Raw genomic sequence first — 20,423 nt, forward strand, 5'->3', positions numbered from 1 at the left:
TAGCAGATCTTTCAAAAGGACAGATTTGAAGATGGTCACTGTCCACTGCCTTGGGAAGAGACAAGTTGGGAACAGACCTGGGCAGTGTTGTCAATAGCTGGCTTTTCTGTGGGATGAGAGAGAGGTCAGACATATCTATCAGTGTTCAGCTTATCTGCCAGTGCCCAGGAGTCTTTTCAGGAGTTCTCAGAGCTTGCAGAGCAAAGTTTATTCTTTGCTTTCACCTCTACTTGTGTTTTCATGTCCATACAAGATTTTATCCAGGGCCCCGGGGGCCAGAGAGATAGTACAGTGTGTTCAACAGTTGCATGGAATGGACCTGGATTCAGTCCCCGGCACCTTATTTGCCAGGTGTAACCCCTGAGCACCCCTACCCTGTAAAAAGGGGAAGAAACAAGATTCAATCCAGATGGCCGATCCCGTGTCCTTCTCACCACCACCAGATAGAATTTGAAAACCTCTAAAGTAAATTATTCTTCTATTTCCTTACTAGAATGCTCTGTGAGCCTTTTCTACTGTGTGTGTTGACATATACTGTGTGTAATAGAGTAATTATAAAATACTTGCCTACCTTCAAAACAGTGTATAAAAGATTGTATATATAGTAACATGAATGACTAAAATACAAACAACCAAGTTTTTTTTTTTTATTTATTTATTTTCCCCCTTTATTTTATTTTATTTTTTTAAAGTTGTAGATTTACAATTTTTTGTGCTTTGGTTTCAATTATACAATGATCAGATACCCATCCCTCCACCAGTGCCCATTTTCCACCACCATGGATAATATCCCTCCCACCCCCATCCCCCCATCCCCCCGTCTCTGTGGCAGGGCAATCCCCTGTGTCCTCTCTCTCCTTTTGGGTGTTGTGGTCTGCAAAACAGGCATTGAGTGGCAAACATGTTCAGTCCATAGTCTACTTTCGACATGCATCTCCCCTCCTGGGAGGATCCTCCAAACATCCTTTATTTGGTGCTCCCTTCTCTATCTGAATAGCCCTTTCCTCTAGGATACCCGGCTGGCCTCTAAGTTATGGAGTAATCCTCCTGGTGCTGATCTCAGCTATTCTTGGGTATTAATCTCATACTTTGTTACTTTATATCCCCCAGATGAATGCAATCTTTCTATGTCTATCCCTCTCTTTCTGACTCATTTCGCTTAGCATGATACTTTCCATATTGTACCACTTGTATGTAAATTTCATGACTTCATCTTTTCTAAGAGCTACATAGTACTCCATTGTGTAGATGTACCAAAGTTTCTTTAACCAGTCATCTGTTCTTGGGCATTCAGGTTTCTTCCAGTTTCTGGCTATTGTAAAGAGGGCTGCAATGAACAAACAAGTGCAGATGTCACTTCGACTATACATTTTTGCCTCTCGGGGATATATTCCCAGGAGTGGTATTGCTGGGTCAAACGGGAGCTCAATTTCTAATTTTTTGAGAATCGTCCATACTGTTTTCCAGAAGGGCTGAACCAGTGGACATTCCCACCAACAGTGAAGGAGTGTCCCTTTCTCGCCACATCCACGCCAGCATCGGTTGCTTTAAACAACCAAGTTTTATAAGTTATTTAAACACTGGATTTGGGGCCACACTCAAGTGCTGCTCAGGGGTTACTCCTTGTTGTTGCTGGCAACCAGTAATACCCTGGGGGATCCCATGTACTGTGAGTAAATAAACCTGGTCCTTCCATTTGGCTCAGACAAATTAACCTAGCTCCCCTCCCTAATGCAGTTTAAGGTCCATTGAGAGTATTCTCTTCAAGAGCTGTCTTATATATCTTTTTGTAGATCATCAAGACCAAGTCTGACAGTTTTTCAGTTGAGGACAGGTTACAGATTTTCAGTGACATTTTATCAAAATGGAAACTTCTTTTCTTGTCTTCTAGTATCATCCATAAGAATTTATATGTTGCAACAAGTATTATTTTGTTTGTATTATTTTCCCTTTGGGATTCCATAATATCAGTAAGAAATCATTTTAAAATATTTGTTTGAAAAAATATTTGTTTGTAGGTTATAATCTGTGATTATCCTTTTATATTTATAAAGGAATATTACAAAATATAAATACAAATGTTGCTTGGTTTGGTAGTGTTGAGGACTACTGGTCTGTTCTCTCTGTAGCTACTTACATATTTGAAGATGATAAAATCACAAATCAGAATGAATGGTAGACACTTTAAGTGATGTAGAAAATTAGAAAAAAGTGAATATTGGGGCTGAAGTAATAGGTTAGTGGGTAAGGCACTTGCTTTGCATGTGGCTGACCCAGGTTTAATCTCTGGCATCCCGTATGGTCCTCTGAGCTTCCCAGGAGCGATCTCTGAATACAGAGACAGGAATAACACCTGAGCATCACAAGGAATGCCTCAGTCTACTCCCCCATAAAAACCACCAACAAATGAAAAAAGTGAATACTATTGTGGATCTGAGTAGTCATGAATTGTGTGGAGGAGAGGACTATTATAGAGGGTTTTGCATAACAAAACTAGGCAGTGTGTGATAGACACTTAATATACTTTATTTTGAAGACGATTATGACCTGACTTATTAGAAAAGCAGTTTTTATGTAGGATCTAATTTCTTAGTTAAGGGTTATCCTTTGTGCTTTGTATATCAATTTCAAGAAGTTCATGAATCCCCAGGAATTTGGGAATTTTGAGGATCATTTGGATTTTCAAAAGGGCCCATCACCGCTAAGAAGTTCAAGGCTACTTATCTATGGTCTAGGATGCATTTTTAAGAGTAGAGCACTTGCGTTATACAGCAAGTCCTGGGCTCAGTTCCCTGGCCCCCATGTACTACTTATCTGTTCTGATCTTAAACTCAGACACATGGTTTTCACTCAAGATTACACAGCTAGTTACTGCCAGTCATAAGGATTGAAACTCAGATATTTTTCTCTGTAGCCTATTTTCCCACACATAGCTGAAGGACATGAACAAATGTAGGGACATAATTAAACTACCATTTTTTGTGAAACAAACTACTAGCCTGGGTTCAATTGAGTTAAGTTGAACAGTTAATTTTCACAAGAGTAGCACTTCAGTTGATTCTGTTGATTCAATTTGAGTCTTTTTCAAGTGAGCCAATATTCTGCCACTCTTCAAAATAGCTTTCTCAGCTAAAGTCAAGCTCCTCAAAATTGGTTATTCCAGAGGCTGTTGCCTCAGTTATTTTCTAATCATCACTGGTTTTCTGACCTGCGCTACTATCCAGTTATATGTCTAATAAAATCCAAACTACTTTGCATAATTTGTCAGATAGTATACTATTGTAGCCTCATTAGCCAATGTGTATTCTGCATCCCAATCCAGCTTGTGTCATTTTTTTTGTGAGAGGTGTTGCTCAGGAGCTTCTTCTCACTTTATTCTCTGGAATCCCTGCCTTTGGTACTTGAGGAATCATACAGTACTGGGTATTGAACCAGCACCTCCCACATGCAGTCTATTAAGCTATCTCCTCATCACACTAGTGTCATTTTTTGGTCGTTCCTTCTTCTGCCAAAGTCCTTTCAGTCTTAGCTCCTTATCTTTGTTCATATAATTCCCCTACCCACAGTACCTTCCAATATCATGTCCAGGTTCCCAGTACAAGCTGCAACATAAGACATATCTCCATAAAGCCTCAGTTAATCTTGGTCATTTTGTATGTCTTCATTTGTGTTACACTTATTGTTTGTATTGCACATCTTTGTGCTTATTTGTTTGTTTCTGCAAATACTTCAGTGGTTACTTTGGGAGGGGAGTTCTGGGAAACTCAGGATGGAACTCTAGTTACTCCCATTCCCTGATGCAGTCAAGAAAATTCCACTTCAGTTTGGTGGTCATACCTAGTGATACTTAGGGGTTGCTTACAGCTCTGCACTTGGAGGTCATTTCCAGCAGTGCTCAGGGAACCATATGGTAGCAAGGATCAAATCCAGGCTTCACCAAGCAAGGCATATGTTCCAGCTCTTTGAGCTATCTTTCTAGCTTTAGTTTAGTTCCCCACTTTAGTTTAGTATATGGAAAATATGCAAAAAAGTTTATTTGAATAAATGGATTAGCTCTTCCCCCCATAAATCTTTGAAAGAAACTGGATCTTGTGTGCTGAATAAATCATATGTTTTCATGTACATTGATCCTTTAACTGTTTCTTAGCCCTAAGATATTAAAGATATTTTGGACTTGATTACTACTACACTTGGGAAGCTGGTGCAGTTTTGAACACAAACTGAACACACTCTTAGGGAATGATTTTATGCTTGTGTTATTTCAGCCTGGAAACTAGGAGATAGTGAATACCATTGCTTCAGAAATTACCTTAATGCACTCAGAATGATGTTTATTATAAATATTATATATATTGTTGTAATCTCAAAGATCTGAGTTGATCATTGAGAAATAAATCTTAATTAGTGGATTTATTTTCCTTTTGGATCCAAAATGTACTCCTATTTAAAATTACTTGTTTTGGATCTTAAAGGGTTCAAGCATATACGTGGCACGTGGAAGCTTCTGGTTTAATCTTTGGTATTGGATCTCCAAGCACTGATCTGAGAGTGTCCCTTGAGCTTTGCTGTGCATGATTCCAAACACTCCTGCTTTGGAATAAGTGTGATTTACATATAAGTATTTAAAAGATGCCTCATTATTGTCATTGTCTCCCAAAGTTTAGCTAGACTTAAATGTCATGATTATTTAGTGCATTAATGTAGGCTGCAAAATGATGTTACTCAGCTGACTTACTGAATGTTGTACAGAGTGCCACAACACCTAAAACTCAGAAAAACAAATTTAAGTTATGGCAATAATGAATTATTTTTAAAAATCATCTTTTCAGACCAGTTATTTCATCTTTCTATAACAAATCAATTATTTAAACTAATAAGGACATTAATATTTAAATCAAGTGGTGCTATCAACTTGTTAATACTCTTGTTTTGTTTTGTTTTGTTTCCTGCTCTCTGCCTGGTTCATTATCTTCGCCTACAGGTGTACTTTATTGTCGGCTTCCAAAGATTACTAACTTTTATCTGTATCATTAAAATTGAACTGCCTTGGCTATACTGCTACTACTTTTACTGCTGCTTCCATTATTGCCTTCTTCAGCAAAATAAGGCTTTCTGAAGCCAAAGAATAACAAGAAATAAACACCATTTCAGAAGGCTTGCCATTATGAAACTTAAGCTAAATGTACTCACCATTATTTTGCTGCCTGTCCACTTGTTAATAACAATATACAGTGCCCTTATATTTATTCCATGGTATTTTCTTACCAATGCCAAGAAGAAAAACGCTATGGCAAAGAGAATAAAAGCTAAGCCCACTTCAGACAAACCTGGAAGTCCATATCGCTCTGTCACACACTTCGACTCGCTAGCTGTCATAGACATCCCTGGAGCTGACACTCTGGATAAATTATTTGATCATGCTGTTTCCAAGTTTGGGAAGAAGGATAGCCTCGGGACCAGGGAAGTCCTAAGTGAAGAAAATGAAATGCAACCAAATGGAAAGGTTTTTAAGAAGGTAAGAGCATCTTTAGGCTTATTTTTTCTAAGGGGAACTACATGTTATCATAACTCAAGTATAGTACCGTGTACTCAATACAAAATACCCTCTTTAAACTCAGAATGTGCTCATAACTTCTGTATATTCACTTAACAGCATTTATCCAGTGGTGGGGGCTAGAGCATTAGCACAGCAGGTGGGTCATTTGCCTTGCACACGGCCAACCTGGGTTCAATTCTTCCACCCCTTTCCAAGAGCCTGGCAAGCTACCGAGAGTATCTCGCTTGCATGGCAAAGCCTGACAAGCTACCGTGATGTATTTCCAAAAACAGTAACAACAAGACTCACAATTTGTTGTGAGACGTTACTGGTGCCCGCTCAAGCAAATCGATGAACAACTGGAGGACAGTGCTACGGTGCTACCCAGTGGTGCTCAGGGCTTTCTCCAGGCTCTTTGCTTAGAGATCACACCTGGCATTTTTCAGAGGACTGTATGGGGTGCCCAGGGTCAAATCTGGGTCAATTGCATGCATGGCAAGCACCTTATCCACTGTAGTATCTATATAGCCCTATTTATTTATTTATTTTTAATTTTTTAATAGTGAAACAACATGAGGTACAGTTGTAGACTTACAATTTTTGTGCTTGGGTTTCAGTTATAGAGTGATCGAGTACCCATCCCTCCACCCCTGCCCATATCTAGCCCTATTTAAATTGAAAAAATTTTGTTTGTTTGTTTGTTTGTTTTGGGGATAATACTGGCAGTGCTCAGGGCTTCTGGTTCTTTTCTCAGGGTCACTCCTTGGGGGTTCAGAGTACCATGTATGGTATTGGGGATCAAACCCAGGCTGGTGTGCATGCAAGGCAAACTCCTTAACTTCTGTGCTATCTCTCTGGCTTCATGAGCATTTTTTAGTTATATACTTGGAATAATGTATTCTGAAGATTTTTTTTCTTGGTTTTATTTTTGAGTCTCAATTGGTGGTACTCAAGGGCTACTCTTACAAGCTCAGGGGTCACTCCTGGTGGTGCTTGGGGACAAAGTACTGCCTTGGATCAAGGAGGGGCCTCTGGCATGCAAAGCATATACTCACCCTGTTGAGTTTTTTCCCCGGCCCAAAATAATATTTTGTTTGTTAGAATACACATACTAATATTAAGGAATCTCTTATCAGCTAATTCTTGGAAACTATAAATGGATGAACTATCTTGAAGTGAACCACAGAGTGAATAATTTTGGTAGTGGACTCACTGCCTTGGGACTAAAACCAAAGAGCACCATTGCCATTTTCTGTGAGACCAGGGCTGAATGGATGATTGCAGCACAGACCTGCTTTAAGTACAACTTTCCTCGTAAGTGCATTATATTTATAGTGTGATATGGGGGGGGGGACGCGAAACTCTTTGTTCATGTGTCAAATTGTCCTTAGTTCTTAATATTCAGTGAAGGTGTTCTTTGGGCAATTTTTTCTCCATAAAATATGTCCATAAAACAGTATATAATCTTATAGTTCTAAGAGTATAGCTGCTTCTAAGAGCAAGAGCTAGTGAGAAAATTGGTAACTTAATACATAGAATTCAGAATTTTACTTTTCAATGGATAGTGTATTGTGTCTGTAAGATTTGGGATTGAGGGGTATGTGTTTAGGAAATGACACACAAAATAATTTCTAAAATTCACTGCTTTAGATAATTCTAGTTTATTTACTTTTACTTGACTTACTCCATTTTACATGTGAAATAGTCATGTGACGGTTTGAACTTGCTGTAGATGTGTCAGCCATAAAATAAAAATGGTTGTATTTCTGAATTTTTAGCATTTTTTGTCATAGAAATTACTTTTATTATTTTTGGTTCTTTTTTATTTTAAAGATTAAATTACAAGAATAGCATTGTTATATATTAAGCATTTACTTCTTTAATGAATAAAACAGAACATTTTCAGTGTAGTATGGGAATCAAGAGTTTGCATTTCAAACAAGCATACTTTGAAAATGATCTTTGAGGTATTAATCATCCAGCAGCTTGTGAAAGAAAAGTTGTTTACCTAGTTCCGTTTGAATGACCAATTTTAGAACTGAATTTCCAAGGCTGATCTAAGTTTAGCACATTGAAGCATAAAATCCTTCAATTTTAAAGGATGTGGGCTTTTTACTTTTGTCTGGTAACTCTGTCTAGTGTAGACCCTGGCCCTTCCAATTAAGGCTTGTATCTTGAACCCTCTAAAAAAACTTCTTACATGGAGCGAAAATGTGACTCAATACTGATCTTCTAACTTGAAAACCCGAAAATTTGATTCTCAAGGATTTATCTAATCTATAGCCCTGGGACCAGTAAAAGTGTATGCCACAGTTTGGCCCTAGGTGATTAGTTAGCTCTGACCTGAGTAGATAATTCAGCAAGATTATAGGGCCTTAAAAATCTTAACTGTTAATAGTTTTCTTTTGGTTTTTTTTTTTAACCTGTGGTGGTACTTCTGTTATTTCTGTTTGGGTTTTTTTCTATTTCCTTCAGGTTTAGAAAGCTAGAAAGATCAGAATTTGTAAGGAAACTTTGGGTGCTCCTAGAAATTTTGAGGCAAGGTTTAAGGGTAAAAGAAACTATAAACTCAAACTCATAAAATGTCGTTGTGAGTATCCTTATCATTAAAGATTAACTTAGTTGGGGCTGGTGTAATAGCACAGCAGATAGAGCATTTGCCTTGCACGCATTCAACCCAGGTTTGATTCCAGCATCCCATATGGTCTCTCGAGCACCGCCAGGAGTAATTTCTGAGTGCATGAGTCAGGAGTAACCCCTGTGCATTGTCAAGTGTGACTCAAAAAGTCTCCCCCCCCCAAAAAAAAAGATTAATTTAGTTAATACATGTCAGAAATGTTGCAGTTAACTTTTATATTTCTTGTTTCTTTTTAAATTATGTAGTTGTGACTTTATATGCCACACTTGGCAAAGATGCTGTAGTTCATGGGTTAAATGAATCTGAAGCTACATACATGATTACTAGTGTTGAACTTCTAGAGAGTAAACTTAAGGTAAGTAGGTAATTTTCTTTTTAATTTATAATTGTTTTATCTGACTGGGAAGAAAGTGTTCGATAATTGAGTTTTATTTCAGGTCATTATTGAATGACAGGATTTTCTTTCTGTTCCATAGACAGCATTGTCAGATATAAAATCTGTTAAGCACATCATTTATGTGGACAATAAAATTGTCAATAAAGCAGAGTATCCTGAAGGATTTGAGATCCACAGCATGCAATCAGTGGAAGAGTTGGGATCCAAGCCCGAGAACTGTAAGTGAAGTACTGAAAAAATATATACTTATCTACCCAGGAATTAGTACTTCAGTTGGTTAGGAAACATGATGTGAGCAAAAACTAAATTTATTTGGTTAAACCATTTAAAGACATTAGAAATGGTTTCAGCATGTATGTATGATTAAGCTTTTCCTTCCCTTTTTCTCAAAACTACCAGTCACTGCTTAGAAGTACCTATATCATTGAAAGTTATGCAATGACTTAGACATTATAACAGTTGTGGCAAAGCATTTTCTTCCTTTAACTTAATGTAGCCTTTCCATTTAGACCGCCTGTAAGGAAAAAAATCTCATGCATTCTATTTAGTAACTTTAAAGGAAATGCTTAATGCTAGTGATCTTTTTGTGTGGGGGGTGTGAGGTAGTCACATCCAGTGGTGCCCAGGGCTTTTTCTTGGCTCTATGATTAGGGATTGCTTCTGCTGGGGCTTGGGGGACCATAAGTTGTGTCAGGGTTTGAACAAGGGTCAGCCCAGTGGAAGATAAGTGCCCTACCCACTGTACTATTGGTCTGGCTTCTAATGGCTAGTGATCTTTTTTGAGAGGTATGTACCCAGCAATGCTCAGCGGTTACTCTTGGGTCTATACTCAGGAATTACTCCTGACAGTGCTTAGTCAATCATTTGAGATGCCATGGATTAAATCCAGGTCACCTGTGTGCAAGACAAATGTCTTTGCTGCTGTACAATTGCTCCACCCCCTCTAATGCTGGTGATCTTAGTTCAGAAGATACATACATAGCTGTTTGTGGAGAGTAATGCTTGGATTTCTTCTACCAACTGTGGTGGTAGTTGGCAGTTCCACCATATGGAAATACATATTTTATGAGATGAAAAATATAACTGCACCTTTTAGCAAAATGTTGGTTGCTCATCAAAACATAGAGTTAAGGAACTAAATAGTTCCTTTAAATGATTTTTTCCTCACTGTTAGTTTGAAGGTCCTAATTCTCTACTAGATAAGGAAAGGATTTGCTTTTACAGGAGAAAGTGTTGATTAAGTCTCTCGGGCTTTGGGATATTTGACCAAATCTCAAGACTGATGCATGTTTGCAATATTCTAGTATGGATGATGATTCTGTACCTTGTGTGGAGAGAAGCTAAGAGACTTAGGTTTACCCCTATTTGCAAGCAAAAGAGTGAACCTGCACAGTTTCTTGAAAACACAGGACAGCTGGTTCAGAGATGGCAGCAGCAGTATCCAGAGTATCAGCATTGTGTTGCTTCCCTAAACTACAGGCAAGAGATAGGGCAGTGGGAGGGAGAATGATGGCAACTGTGCCCAAAAATGGGGAAACCTGAGCTTAGGGAGCCCAAATCTTTTTGGAAAGGCATTAAGCATACCTGCTCTTTGACTGCCCAGTAAAATTTTTTTTATTGTTCAATATCATAAAAGACCATGGAAAATTGTCTCTCAGAAACTGGTGACTTGCATTATGGAATAAACTTGACTAGGAAATCCTGTTCACTCTGTTGCTAGTTCTACTGGTTCACCAAATGTTGTTGGCACAAAAACTCTGGGTGTATCAGTCATTATAATCTTGTGTGAGCAATAACATAATAGGCAAACATGCTCCACCTAGTTCTACATGTCTCTACAGTAGATAAGACATAATTTTTGATGCTTCAATTGAGTACAGGTTTCTCCCACTCTTGAAAATTAGAATGTTCCTATTTGATATGATTTGGTGGGATATTTAAAGAGTCTGGGAATGCCGTTACCATTAATTTATATGGAAAAACTTTTGGACATTGCAATAAAATACCCCTCCCCTAACTGAAATAACCTATCGAATCATGCCAAATAGAACATTCTACTTCCAAATGAGGGCACACAGGAAACCTGTATATAGTTGCTACTTTGATAATGCTTTATACATGTTTATCTCCAAATGAAAGGAAAAAGGAAAAGTGCTATATTGTGGACTTAAATGGAGAAGAGTTTAGCCTATCTGCTGCTGTTGCTTCCTTTCATCATCAAAGGAAGTATGTACTTCTTATTTGCTTATTTTATAAACTGTGACATTAGCTCTCTTTAAAGAGTCATAACATTAGCCCGTTTAAATATAGCTTTCTCTTTTGGGACTTCAATGGTAATCGCACTGTTTCATTTTATTTTTTCTTTTAGCTTGTATGTAAGAATAGAATTCATTTTTGTGAACTTATTTTCAAAAACAGTTTATTTTATAGAGGTCTTTAGAATACACACCAAAGATACCAGCCCCCAATGCTTCTGTTCCCATTATCAACATCTTTCATAAGAATGAGACACATTTATAGGCCCTACACTGGCACATTGTGGACACCCCAAATTCATAGTTGAGTTAAGAGTTTTCTCTTGGTGGTGTTCATTGTTATCAGTGTGGACAAGATTATAGTGGTATGTATCTACCATTCAAATATCATACGTGGTATGAACTAGTTTTAAGAAGCCAACAGTCTTATTAAATTTTTAACTTGAATGTCTGTGGAATATTCATTTTGGTACATTCTAAGAAGGAAAGGTGGCTACTTGATTAGGATAAATTATCTTGAAAGTCTGCTTTTTAAAATGACTTCTTAGTAATAGGGCAATAGAACAGTGGGCAGGTCTCTTGCCATCCATGTGGCCAACCTGGGTTCCATCCCTGGCACCCTGTATGATCCCCTGAGCCCGCCAGGAGTGATACCTGAGTACAGAGCCAGGAGTAAGCCCTGAGCACCACTGGATGTGTTCCAAAGGCCAAAAATGAAATAAGAATAAAACAACATCTTAGTATATCAGAACTGAAATGATCTTAAAGATCAAGTGGAAAAACAACAACAAACAAGGGAACTAAATGTAAGGGATAGATATATCTGTTACCCTCATTGTGGTAATGTTGTTTCTGTATGTACAGAATCATCAAATTGTGTGCACTGCATATATATTCTTCAAAAGTTATATAGCTCAGTGTAACTTTTTTTTTAAAAAAATGGAACTGTTTAGGTATACATCATTGATTGCTAGTAGCACTATTCTGCTTCACAATGATGAAGCTGGAGCAATAGCACCCCAGTAGGGCATTTGCCTTGCACGTGGCCAGCCTGGCCAAGCCGGGTTCGATTCCTCTGCCCCTCTCGGAGAGCCTGGCAAACTACTGAGAGTATCTCACCCGCGCTGCAAAGCCTGGTGAGCTACCCATGACGTATTCAATATGCCAAACACAGTAACAAGTCTCACAATGTTACTGTGCCCGCTTGAGCAAATCAACGAACAACGGGAGGACAGTGGCAGTTACAGTGACAGCACTATTATCAATCCAAACTAGATTTAAAAATTAACAGCAAGAATCACACTTAATGTAAATCCATGTGTGTGGATTGTGTGTCTAGGCATTTTATAAGTGGGGAGCAGTAGCACTACATTGTAACACTGTCCTCCCATTGTTCATCAATTTGCTTGAGCTGGCCCAGTAACATCTCCATTGTGAGACTTGTTACTGTGTTTGGCATATTGAATATGTCATGGGTAGCTTGCCAGGCTTTGCTGTGCAGGCAAGATACACTCAGAAGCTTGCCGGGCACTCTGAGAGGGCAGAGGAATCAAACCCGGGTTGCCCAGGTTGACTGCATGGGGAACAGTAGCTTTACTTTTTTGTTGAGTTACTAAAATGGAATGCATAAAAGGTATGTCTTTAATTGTGAGCCTTTTCAGAAGATACTTTCAAGTCGCAGCACTTACGGTGCAATTCCTTTCCATATGCATGAGTATTCTAACTATATTTACTTAAATGTAATTTCTTTGGAAGTGGAAGTCTTTCCAGCAGTGTCAGGATCCTGAGAGCCACTCCCAGCAGTATTTCTGTGTCTGATGGTGAGGTTTCCAGGCCCAGCATTATGATGTAGTTAGCACCTAGCAATTCTGGGTGTTACCAGGGCAATCTGGATAATGCTGGGTTGGGGCATGCAGCCATCCATCTGGAGAACAAACTGGGGTTTGATCACAGGACCTCCTGCATGTCAGGCAGGTGCTCCACCCGTTGCACCTGTTGGAATTAACTGTGTTTCTTATGCTTCTAGCCCTCATTTATTTTCCTTTTTTTTTTGGTTATAGGTCACACCTAGTGGTGCTCAGGGCTTACTCCTGGTCTGTGCTCAGGGATCACTCCTGGCAGGGTTGAGGAACCATATGGGGGTGTGGTGATTGAATCCCAGTAGGCCACATGCAAGGCAAGCGCCTTATCAACTATGCTGTTGCTCTGACCCCTCATTTTTTTTACCAAAAGTTTTAAAGTCTATATTGTGTCTTATCTTAGGTTCTCAGTAATTTATTTTCACAAGGGTTCATTTTTAAATTACTAGGGAGAAGGAAGGTCCTCCCAATAGACTTTTTGAGAAGTATGACTCAATGGCATAGACTGGCAAATGATAGCCTACTATCTTTTTCTCAAAATGGTCACGGTCACAGTCCTCCCATTGTTCATCGATTTTCTCGAGCGGGCCCAGTAACGTCTCCATCGTGAGACTTGTTACTGTGTTTGGCATATCGAATACATCACGGGTAGCTTGCCAGGCTTTGCCATGCAGGCGAGACACTCTCAATAGCTTGCCGGGCTCTCCAAGAGGGGTGGAGGAATTGAACTCGGGTCAGCCATGTTGGCTGCGGTGCAAGGCAAACGCCCAACCCGCTGTGCTATCGCTCAAAATAAAGTTGTTTTTTGTTTATTTTTTGTATCAGGGCCACACCAGCAGTGCTTAGTACTTAATCCTGGCTCTGTGCTCAGGGGTCACTCCTTGGCAGGGCTCAGTAACATGTTTGCTTCTAGGAATCGAACCCAGGTTAGCTGAATGTAAGACAAGCAGCCTATGCATTGTACTATTGCTCCGGTTCCTCTGGAAATGGAATTGGATTAAAACATGGAGCTGGAGTGTTAGTATAGCGGGTAGAGCATATGCTGTGCACACAGCCAAGCTGGATTTGTTCCCTAGTTCTCTGACCCCACCAGTTGTGATCCTTGAGTGCAGAGCCAGGAGTAAGCCATGAGCATTGAAAGGTATGGCCCCAAAATCAAACAAGACAGTAATACCTATTTAACAGTCGCCTGTTGCTCCCCAAAGTGTAACAACAGAGTTGAGAAGTTGCAGCAGAGACCGTATGGCTTCAAAGCTTAAAATAAAATACAAGTAGGGGGTATGGTGCCGCCAGCAGGTCAATCTGTACCTGTGAGGCAAATGCATCAGCAGTCTGATGGCAGCGTCAGACTTTCAGATACCTAAAAATTGCTGCTGTGCCTTTGGCCAGACTCCAAAAACATGGGGCAAAGTTTATCAAGAAAGTAAATGGCCAAAAGTTAGGTAAATGGGAGACACACCTACAAACCACCTCTGGCTCAGCTATATTATTGGAGGCATGGCCTCTCTGGTTCCTGATTGAACTGCTTAATGGCCATGATCCCAGAGTCTCAAAAACGAATCTTGGAACCCAAAGGCTTTTGGCAGAAATGTGTCCTGTTCCTGCAGCAGGTTACTGGCACTGGGCCACTCCAGGTGGGAATATGTTTCGTTCCTTGGCCTGCTCCCCTTGGCAGCCCAATGACCACCATCCTTCAGAGGCCACTGGACAGTCAGGTTTGGGCCTGCAGTGACGAGACACACGGGGCTTCACCAGATGGAGTGGAACCGGCCCTTTCCTATCCATCCCAGCAAGACCCCAAGTCACCGCCTACAAATGGCCTCTCTGGCTCCTGATCAAGCTGATTAATGGCCATGATCCCAGAGACTCAGAAACAAATCTCGAAACCCAGCGGCTTTTGGCAGAAATGCGTCTGGACCACATACAAGGTGGCTACCACCTCAGAGCTTATTGGAAAGCCAGGTATGAGCCGGCGGTGATGGGGCAACTGCAGTCTCATGGGAAGGGGGACAGTACCGGCTCGTCCTTCACGCCCTACCGAGGTCACAAGTTGCCCCCCACAAGCGGCTCTCTGGCACGGCCATGGCTCCAGAGGCAAAAGGACTTAATCCAGAGCCCGGCAGCTTGCGGCAGAAAAGTGAATGGACCATGTGTTAAACTACGGCAGCATGCCTCCCCGGAAGGGAAAGGGTGTTGCTCCCTTCCATCTTTTTACCTCCGCACCCCCCCCCCCCCCCCGGCAGCAAGGTGGCCGCCGCCTCAGAGCTTATTGGAAAGCCAGGTATGAGCTGGTAGTGACGGGGCAACTGCAGTCTCATGGGAAGGGGGCGATACCGGCTCATCCTTCATGCCCTACCGAGGTCACAAGCTGACCCCCACGAGCAGCTCTCCAGCACAGCCATAACACTAGACACACAGAAACCAATATCGTAATTATTTGGCTCTTTGCAGAAATCCAAAATCAATATATGATTCTCATAACCAGCTATAGAAATCAAAGTATTTCACAATGCCTTTTCAGCAATTCTGATTGTTGGGGGGAAATTCTAAATAATAATGGTGCATCTTTTGTCGAAATAATGAATGTAATCAATGTAGAGAAGAGTTAAGTGGAAATCATCTGCCTCACAGGCATTGGGAGGGTTGAGAGGGGGGTATATTGGGCTTCTTGGTGGTGAAAAATGAGTACCGGTGAAGGGAGAGGTGTTTGATCATTTTATGACCGAGACTTAAACCTAAAATCTTAGTAACTTTTCCCACAGTGATTCAATAAATAAATATAAGAAGAAAAATAAATAAATGAATAAAATTATGAAAAAAAGTAAGGTGGAGTTCATGCCCAATTCAATCAGCTAATCAGTGGCAGAATAAATAGCAGTAATCCTACATAAAAAAATAAAATAAAATAAAATACAAGTAATTCTTGATGAAAAATATCAAGTTCAATCCAAGGTATTTACGAATGCGATTCATCCCAGATATACTAAATCAGAATATTTAGAACCAGAGGTCAGAGGTATTATTTTACTTAAGTTCCATGGGTAATTCTTATTTCTACATATGTGGTTAGGAAACATGATCTAGTCTAGTAGTTTGTAACCTTTTTAATCCTGGATGAGTGGTTGGAAACCACTGATCTAATCCAACTGTCTCATTTTTATCTTTTGGTTTTGGGTCACACTGGGCAATGCTTACCGGTTCCTCATGGCTCACACTCAGGAATAGTCGACTCCTGGCAATATGCGGTGACCATATGGAATGCTGGGGATCGAATCCAGGTTGGCTACATGTGAGGCAAATGCCCTACCTGCTGTACTATAGCTCTGGCCCCCATCTCATTTTTGAGATAAGAAAACTGAGGCCTGAGTTGCTCACACAAAATACTACTCCTCTAATTTTTCTAAAGCTTTCAAAATGTTTAAATAATACTGCATGTACACAATCATGTGTGGAGAGGAAGGAGCAAACATAAATTTTAAGAAATGTGCCAAATCAAGTTTAAAATTCTCAATGTGGATAAACAAAATATAATAAGCACCGTTGTGTTTTATTTACATGGATAATCAAGGCCAGGGATACAGCTCAGCAGTAAAGTGTTTGCCTAGCATGTGTGAGAGCCCAGGTTCAATTTCCCAACATCACACACAATTAATTAAAAATGGTGTATTTTGTTCTTTTAGTGGCTGTTCCTCCAAACAGACCAGTTCCTTCAGATATGGCTATTGTCATGTATACCAGTGGCTCCACTGGTCGACCTAAGGGAGTGATGATGCATCACAGCAATTTAATAGCTGGAATGACAGGCCAATGTGAAAGAATTCCTGGACTCGGGTAAGTGATGAAATTTGTTGCTACGTGGAGGGACCTAGAGAGTGTTGTGCTGAATGAAATTAGCCAGAGAGAGAAAGTGATACAGAATGATCTCTCTCACATGTGGTATATAAAGAAACATAATGGTGGAATAACGAATTCCCAAAGGCAATGGAAACAAGAATATGAGATCTGGTATTTAGTAGGAAACATGCCACTTGAGTGGGCTGTTGTGAGGACCTTCCTTCTTCCTAGTAATTTATAAAAGGACCCATGTGAAAAAAATTACTGAAAATCTAAAAAAAGACATAATAGACTTTAAAAATATGTTTTCCTTGGAAATAAGGGCTTGTGTTTGGTATCCTCTTAACTCAAATTGATACTAATTTGATAGGGTTTTTAATGTTTATAATATGGCGGGACTCTTTAAGATTAATTTCTAAAATGTTTCTCTTATTTTGTTTTAGACCAAAGGACACATATATTGGCTACTTGCCTTTGGCTCATGTTCTTGAGTTAACAGCAGAAATTTCTTGCTTTACCTATGGTTGTAGGATTGGATATTCTTCTCCACTTACACTCTCTGACCAGGTAAGAAGCCTTCTCAGTTTATTGGCATGATTATATTATGTAACATTGTCCAGCTGAGAACATATTGCTTAAACACAAGCTATTTTAATTCAGCTAAACATTTTTTCTTACTTCAAAAATAGCTTCCATGAGCACTGTGTAGATGAAATAAATAACCTTGTAGATTTGTTAGGATTTCTTTCTCTCCATATTTTTAAAGTATTTTGAAATGAATAATTTCATCTTGGTTTTCTCTAGTTTTAGGTATTTAATTAGAACTAGGATAGAGACTGAATGAACACACTAATACTTTCTGACATGTTATCCATACACTATGTTGAAATTTTTTGGAGGCCATAGTGTGATAGTAGGATTTAGGTCGAAATTTACTAATTTTCTCTGGAACTTTGTTCTACATAATGTAGTCACTATAGCACTGTAGCACTGTCCTGCCGTTGTTCATTGATTTTCTCGAGCGGGCACCGTTAACATTTCCATTGTGAGACTTGTTACTGTTTTTGGCACATCAAATATGTCATGGGGAGCTTGCCAAGCTCTGCTGTGCGGGCGAAATACTCTCAGTAGCTTGCCAGGCTCTCCAAGGGGGGCAGAGAAATCGAACCCAGATCAGCCCCATGCAAGGCAAATGCTCTACCCATTATGTTATCCTCCGGCCCAATGTAGCCACTAACCACAGTGAAATACAGAATAATTAAACCCTTTATTAAAAATTGGTAAAGAAAATTTTAGTTTCTTCTTTCTTTTTTTTTTCTTTTATGGGTTTGGGGCCATACTTGGTTCTCAGGTCTTACTCCTGGCTCTGAGCTCAGGGATCACTTCTGGCAGTGCTTGGGGTATCAGGGCATATGTGGTGTCAGGTATCAAACCCTGGCTGGCAGCATTCAAGGCAAGCACATTACCTTCTGTATATCTCTCCAGTCCTCTTTTATAAACATTTTGGATGGCTAAATTAACTTATACAAATCCTAAGTATAGTAATTGATTAAATTTAATTTATTCATATACACACACATACACAAACACCTGTGTGGTCACTATCTAGGCAAGAAAAAACATAACCTTTATTTTTTAAAAAAATTATTGAATCACTGTGAGATACTGTTACAAATCTTTCATGTTTGAGTTTCAATCATACAAAGATGAACACCCATCCCTCCACCAGTGCACATTTTCCACCACCAGTGTCCCCAGTATCCCCCACCCACCCAAACCCTCCCCCTGCCTGTATGGCAGATAATTCCTCCCCATACTCTCTCTGACCCTCTGGGAACACCAATGATACTTAGGTTGATTCTCTTGAATTCAATCCAAAGTTCTCTTAACAGTTTTTGTTTATTTTGAGGCTTTTTGCTGTCTGAAAATTTTCTGCACCTATTTTGAAGCTCACTGATTCTTTCCTTTCTGTGCTGGTGAGGCCTTCCACTGAATTTTTCATTTCACCTACCAGGGTTTTAGTTTGTCATTTCTGTTTGTAGTTTTCTCATTTTTGTGATCATATTCTCTTGTGTTTTATTGGTGGTTCAATTCCATTGTTTTTTATTTTGAGTTCATTATACATTTTCTCTGTAATGTTCTTAAAGTTTATAAACACTGTCAACAAACACTGTCCTCCCGTTGTTCATCGATTTGCTCGAGCAGGCCCAGTAATGTCTCCATTTTGAGACTTGTTGTTACTGTGTTTGGCATATTGAATACGTCACGTGTAGCTTGCCAGGCTTTGCCGTGCGGGCGTGATACTTTTGGTAGCTTGCTGGGCTCTCAGAGAAGGGCAGAGGAATCGAACCTGGTTCGGCCGGGCTAGCTGTGCGCAAGGCAAACAGCCTACTTCTGTGCTATTGCTCCAGCCCCATTAAAGTTTATATAGCTTATTATTACTGGTTGAATCTTCAGGGTTATCATCTTTAATGACCATCTTTAATCAAGTGCGGCGGGGTTCTGCATTGCTTTCTCATTGTGACTTTTGCAGCTGGACGTGTTTCTTGTGTGTTCTACAGCCAGGTAATTGGAGTTAGGGTTTCTTTGTATATTCACATTGCAGTATAAAGTGGGACCTCCTAAGCTGGGAGAAAAATGCCAATCTTGAGGAACAGACATTGCGCTGATGCTGTGCTGCTTCCCATTCTTGGTACTGGGGCTGGAAGGAGACAAGCCAGCTTGGCTAGCTGCTACTTACTTCCCCCTTTCCTTCCAGAGCACTTTGTTTTTAATGGGACACAGTCTCTTGTGATACAGAGTTGCCGTGTTTTAGTTATCTATATTTTAAGCTAAAAGTTTACGTTTAAAATCCAGTAGAATGGGATGGAGAGGTAGTAGAGATTAGGCTTGTCTTGCATATGACTTGTGGCCTCAACCCTCATTTTAATCTCCCACACCACATATGGTTCCTTGAGCACCAACAGTAGTCACTCCTATGCACAGAGCCAGAAATAGCCCTTGAGCACTAATGAGTGTGGGACCAACACTCCGCAATCCCAAATAAAACAAAACTGGGACATAAATCATTAAAACATTATTTGGAATCTATGATTGTTACATTTTGATCAATTATAGATAGGATTTCTTATGTTCAGACGTGTGTTCAGAATATGAAAAATATTTTGATAAGCTTTGAATATGATTCTCCTTCCCTTGCCCACCCCAGCCCCCATACACATAAAGCTCAGAAGCCAGACACAGGCAATACTTGTTTTCACTGTCTTTCTAAAAACAGGTGTCCTGGATGTGAGGAAGTGGTGCAGATGCTGCTTTAAATTTATTTTTGCTTTCTCTTAGGCTGTGCTGCATTATAAGTCTGTTTTTAAAAGCTGTTGGAGTATTAACACCTACCTTTTTTGCTTTACATATTTAAACTTTTTTATTTATGTTGTCTTTTCAGATTCAGTGTATTTTATGTATACACAAACACATATATACATATACATACTATATATTTAACTTACTCACATAACTTTGGCTTACAAGAATGTAGTGTTTATATTTTTTAAGGGTACAGTGTCATGATACCACTACTGCAACCAAAGTACCAACATTCCTTCCCCACCCATGTCCACTGGGCCCTTATTTTTCACTCCCCATGCCTCATTTGTTAATCTTAGTTTTGTTATTGTTTTCATTGGCTTTTGTCTACTCCCTTGCTTTGTTACTTTATATTCCACATATGAGTAGGATTGTGTGATATTAGTCTTTTGCCTGAATTATTTGTTTTATCTGAACCCTATGTTGGCTGTGTGCAAGGCAAACGCCCTACCGCTGTGCTGGCGTTTGCCTTGCACGCAGCCAGCATGGCCGACCTGAGTTCGATTCCTCCGCCCCTCTCGGAGAGCCCGGCAAGCTACCG

The 20,423-nt window shown here is 39.8% G+C and overlaps 1 protein-coding gene across 2 annotated transcripts in view; it reads left to right on the forward strand.

The window, feature by feature from the left end:
* The window catches only part of ACSL4 (acyl-CoA synthetase long chain family member 4), a 104,773-nt gene that overhangs the window by 53,036 nt on the left and 31,314 nt on the right, over nucleotides 1–20,423 (forward strand). Inside the window, exons 3-8 of one of the 2 annotated variants that reach the window (XM_056125672.1) lie at nucleotides 5,276–5,515; nucleotides 6,673–6,850; nucleotides 8,420–8,529; nucleotides 8,651–8,789; nucleotides 16,366–16,516; nucleotides 16,963–17,086. In XM_056125672.1, the coding sequence (XP_055981647.1) occupies nucleotides 5,288–5,515; nucleotides 6,673–6,850; nucleotides 8,420–8,529; nucleotides 8,651–8,789; nucleotides 16,366–16,516; nucleotides 16,963–17,086 (930 nt within the window). In that variant the 5' untranslated portion in view covers nucleotides 5,276–5,287. Of the gene's footprint in view, nucleotides 1–4,981; nucleotides 5,516–6,672; nucleotides 6,851–8,419; nucleotides 8,530–8,650; nucleotides 8,790–16,365; nucleotides 16,517–16,962; nucleotides 17,087–20,423 lie in introns of both variants that reach the window. The other variant, XM_056125671.1, reaches the window with a different exon arrangement.

The sequence above is a fragment of the Sorex fumeus genome, unplaced genomic scaffold (assembly GCF_029834395.1).
Source record: "Sorex fumeus unplaced genomic scaffold, SorFum_2.1 ptg000058l, whole genome shotgun sequence".
NCBI lineage: Eukaryota > Metazoa > Chordata > Mammalia > Eulipotyphla > Soricidae > Sorex > Sorex fumeus.